The following is a 4,960-nucleotide window of genomic DNA, read 5'->3' as shown; positions in this document are numbered from 1 at the left end:
TCCCAAAGTACTGGGATTAAAGCGTGAGCCACCACGCCCGGCCCGTCTGTTCCCAATTCAAGCAGACAGCTCCCACTCTGGTCATTCCATTCACATTTTACAATAGCCCTATTCACTGATTGGGGTGACTTCTTTAGCTAGTGGATGTTTGGTGGCTTTGTGACATCCACTTTATATTTTAAAACTAGTGAGCTCTTAACTACTTCTGGGCCTGAGTGAACTCTGTTCCTCACTTTATTCAACTCAGGCAGGTGAAACCAGTGGGAAACATATTCTTCCATCTCATAATAAAGGTTGGTTTTCAAGTACTGGAACCAATATGTCTGCTCTGAAAACTTAATAAACCAAAGGATTCTAATCATATCATTACCTGTTACGAATGCATTGGCTTTGAAAATGAGCTGGATAGGCCGGGCGTGGTGGCTTATGCCTGTAATCCCAGCAATTTTGGGAGACCGAGGCGGGAGGATCACTTGAAGTCAGGAGTTCAAGACCAGCCTGACCAACATGGTGAAACCCCATCTTTACTGAAAATACAAAAATTTGCCAGGCATGGTGGCATGTGCCTGTAATCCCAGCTACTCAGGAGGCTGAGGCATGAGAATCACTTGAACCTGGGGGATGGAGGTTGTAGTGAGCTGAGATTGTGCCATTGCACTCCAGCATGGATGATAGAGTGAGACTCTGTCTCAAAAAAAAAAAAAAAAAAGTAAGAAAAAGAAAATGAGCTTGAAAAACAGCATATATATATCTGTGTGTATGTATATGTGTGTGTATGTATATATTTTAGAGCCAAGAAATGTGTTTGCTACACTGTAGTAGTCATGATCTTGAAAGACAAAACCGAAATAAAGAAAAAGATGCACATAATTGACTATATGAACATTACATTTTTTGATTGGAAAAAGATGCCATAATCAAAGTCAAAAGTTGAATGAAACCCCGAGGAAAAGTTGTATCACATGTGATGAAAGTTTAATGTTCCTAATAGATGAAGAGCTGGTATAAATTGGTAAGTAAAAGTCAAGCAATCCAGTCAAAAAAAAGGATAAAGGATATGACTAGACAGTTCGCAGAATCGTGCTGCCCCAGAAATGTGAAAAGATGTTCAATCATGCTAGTTCAATCGGGAACTGAAAATAAAAACTGTAGGATGCCTTTTTTAACCCATCGGCTTGGCAAGCGTTGAAAGTGCTAATCAAGTCCAGTGCTGAGGGAGGGCAGTGGGAAAGGAGCCCTCCTCCATTGCTGCGGCGGGCAAAGCGTACAGCCTGCTGGAAAGAGAACTTGCTTATCAGCACCTGCCATGCTCTACGCCCAGCGTGTGCAAGTAAAACGTGGGTCCTGTCCTCAAAAAGCTCAGAATAGAGGGGACATAGTATGAATTTAAAAGGATACTGCCTCCAGTGCTGTAGTGGAGGGAGGTACAAGAAGTGGAAGTGAGCACCCTGTCTAGGGGCACGGAGGCAGGAGTGGACTCAGGAGAACCTTCCCAGGTGACATGTCTGGGCTGAGTTTTCAAGGTTCATTGTATGTGTGAAGATCATTCCTGGCAAGGTGAACTGCCAGAACCTGGCTGAGACATGGAACAGCCTGGTGGGGGGCATCCCTTAGGTAGTATGGACACTTTGTGGTGGCAGGGAGGGAGAAGCAGAGGGGATGAGATAAAGGCCACGCCTTGAAGATCCTGTGTGCCACACCAAGGAGTTCCGCCTTTCCTACTGGGCTTTATGGAGGATTTCTGAGACGGAACGAGGGATGATTTGGCCCATACTGTAGAATGTTGGGAGTGATCTGATAGTTACATTAAAGGGTGAATATTGAGGGTAGAGAGACTGGTTTGGAGATCTGATGTAGCCTCGGTCATGGGCAATGATGTCTGAACAAGGAGAGTAGCAGTGGATATGGAAAAAAGGGATTCCTATCAAAGAGGCTTGAAGACTGAGCATTGGAGACTGAACAACAACCACAAAAAATCAACGATGACTCCAGAGTTTCTAGCCTGAGTGATCAGGAGGTTAAAGGTAACTTTAATTAAGCAATGAAATGCAGCAGGAGTAAACTTTGGGAGGGAGTGACGAATTTGGTTTTAGACTCAGTGGTAGCTGTCACTTGGACATGCAGATGGAGATGTCTGTCACTTGGGAACATACATCCTGAAGCACAGGAGAGCTGCGAGGACGGGAACACCCACTCTCCCCATTTGCCAGATTGTTCTGAGGTGTGGTGTTTGATATAGAGTTGTGCAGTATTTGAAAACTTGCAAATAACTGGTTTTTTTCCTCCCCTTAAAGATACAGCCATATGTGAATGGAGCTTTGTACAGCATCCTTTCTGTTCCATCCATCCGTGAGGAAGCAAGAGCAATGGTAAGAAAGCGTGCCTGAGAAACACATGAGCTTCCTTCAGTGCCACAGTTACAGTTCAGAGCTTTTAGAGCAAGACCTCCTCGATTGGGCTCCATAGAAGGGCTCAGATCCTTTACAAACTCCTTGAAATTGTAGGCGAAATGTATATTTGCCATTTCCCGGGGATGGAGTCTGCAGCTTTTATCAGATCCTCAAGGGGATCCCTAACTCCTAAATGGTTAAAAATTAAAGTGTTAAAAAGTTCCCAGCAGGCTGACTTTTGCAAAGTTACAGACACTCTGATGGCAACCAAATGGAAAAGATTCTAAAACTGTCTAGGACTTGGTTTGGTTGGTAAATAATAAACTCAGTATTTAATGTGTATGTTAATACTTGTATGTGAAGTAAAAAACAAACCTCAGGTGATTAGTATCTTATTTTGAAAGGACAAATGTTTCTAGATCTAATCAGCAAAACAGCTAGAGTTTTGTCCTTTTTCTTTCCACCATGTGAAATCAGGTTAACAGTGTATTAAATGCTGTGACAAAAGGAAATATATTTCCCCCTCAAAACACAGGCAAAATTCTCATTGGGACCAATAAAACATTCTTCTAATTGGTTTTGCTTACTTAGAGGAATTGCTAAATCTTCTCGTTGATCATTTAAAATTACATCAAGAGTTACACCAGAGATGAAACTGATTTAAGAACCATTCTATGTGATCACACTAAAACAATGGACCTTAATTGCCTACTGCTTTTAAATGTCACCACAGAACAGGGGGAAATAAACTTGCTGAAATTCTGCATTATGGTCATTTCAGTGAAAGAAAGGGATTGCCAACCAAGGCAATGAAGAGGAAAAAACATGTAGGCTGAAGAGAAAGAATGGAGGTAACATTCCAAGTGTGAAATGCAGCATGGAGGAAAGACACCAGGTCAAAGGGATGGAGGGGGCGGGAAGTGAAGCCGAGGACAGGGGCCATGTGAGGAAGAGTCACAGTTGCAGCTTGTGAGAGAAGGACTGCCCTTAGAGATCCCAGAGCAGGGAGAAAAAAGGCGGAAGAGAGGGACAGAGCTTCGGAGACCTATGTGACAACATTAGGTCTGACAGATCCCCAATAGGAGTTGCAGAAGGAGAGCAATGTGAGCAAATGGGGCGGAAAAATGATTGGATAAATAATGAAGACACATAGTGAAAAATATAAACGTAACAGTAAGGTGTCTAGGAAACCCCTAAATGTTTGGAAAATAAACAGCACACTGGTATTATCTATTACTGCATAACAATTTACCCCAAAGCTTAGTGGCTTAAACAAATTTTTTGTTTTTGTTTTTGAGACAGAGTCTGGCTCTGTCACCCAGACTGGAGTACAGTGGCACAATCTTGACTCACTGCAACCTCTGCCTCCTGGGTTCAAGCGATTCTCCTGCCTCAGCCTCCCAAGCATCTGGGACTACAGGCATGCACCACCACACCCAGCTGATTTTTGTATTTTTAGTAGAGATGGGGTTTCACCATCTTGGCCAGGCTGGTCTCAAGCTCCTGACCTCGAGTGATCCGCCTGCCTTAGCCTCCCAAAGTGCTGAGATTACAGACATGAGCCACTGTGCCCAGCCGATTTTTGTTTTCGTTTTTGAGACAGAGTCTTGCTCTTTTGCCGAGGCTGGAGTACAGTGGCCTGATCACAGTGCACTGCAGCCTCCATCTCCCAGGCTCAAACCATCCTCCTGCCTCAGCTTATCCAGTAGCTGGGACTATAGGTGTGTGCCACCACAGCTAGCTGATTTTTTTTTAAGAGACGGGGTCTTGCCATGTTGCCCATGCTGGTCTCAAACTACCAGGCTCACGTGATCCTCCCATCTTGGCCTCCATGCAGGGATTACATGCATGAGCCACTGAGCCTGGCCCTTGAATTTTTAAATTACGGTCATGCACCACGTAACGACATTTTGGTCAACAAAAGACTGCATATATGATAATGGTCCAATAAGATTATAATACTGTATTTTTACTGTATCTTACCTATGTTTAGAGATGCTTAGATACACAAATACCACCTTGTTACAGTTGCCTACAGTATTCAACACAGTCACGTGCTGAACAGGTTTGTGCCCTAGGATCTTATTGGCTATGCCATATAGCCTAGGTGTGTAGTAGGCTATACCATCTGGGTTTGCCACTTACTCTATGATATTTATGCAATAATGACATCGTCTCACAACACATTTCTCGGAACATATCCCTGTCACTAAGCTACCAATGACTGTTTCTCTGGGTCAACATTCAAGATAGCAGAGTAGTCCTAACTAAGAGTTGCTCAGTTTACAGTTGAGACTTCAGCCTCTGCTTCCAAGCTCACTCACATGGCTGTCAGCAGGAGGCCTCAGTTTTCTTCTGGCTGTTGACTGGGGACCTCATTTGCTTCCCCCTTGGAGCTCTCCATAAGACTTCTCTTGACATGGCAGTTGGCTTCCCCTAGAATGAGTGATTTGAGAGAGAAAGTAAGCAAGACAGAAGCCCCAGTGTCTTTTAGAGAAACCTACTCTCTAAAATGAGAGTAGAAATGAGATACCACCGCATTTATTTTCTTGGTTACACCGACCCACCCT

The 4,960-nt window shown here is 43.7% G+C and overlaps 1 protein-coding gene across 1 annotated transcript in view; it reads left to right on the top strand.

Annotated features, from left to right (window-relative positions):
• Positions 1-4,960, top strand: part of ARMC9 (armadillo repeat containing 9) — a 218,680-nt gene that overhangs the window by 100,971 nt on the left and 112,749 nt on the right. Inside the window, exon 17 of the mRNA XM_011998077.1 lies at positions 2,295-2,369. Coding sequence (XP_011853467.1) covers positions 2,295-2,369 — 75 coding nt within the window. The remainder of the gene's footprint in view (positions 1-2,294; positions 2,370-4,960) is intronic.

Source organism: Mandrillus leucophaeus, unplaced genomic scaffold, assembly GCF_000951045.1.
Source record: "Mandrillus leucophaeus isolate KB7577 unplaced genomic scaffold, Mleu.le_1.0 Scaffold555, whole genome shotgun sequence".
Taxonomy (NCBI): Eukaryota; Metazoa; Chordata; class Mammalia; order Primates; family Cercopithecidae; genus Mandrillus; species Mandrillus leucophaeus.
This window is presented reverse-complemented; position numbering and strand designations above follow the sequence as displayed.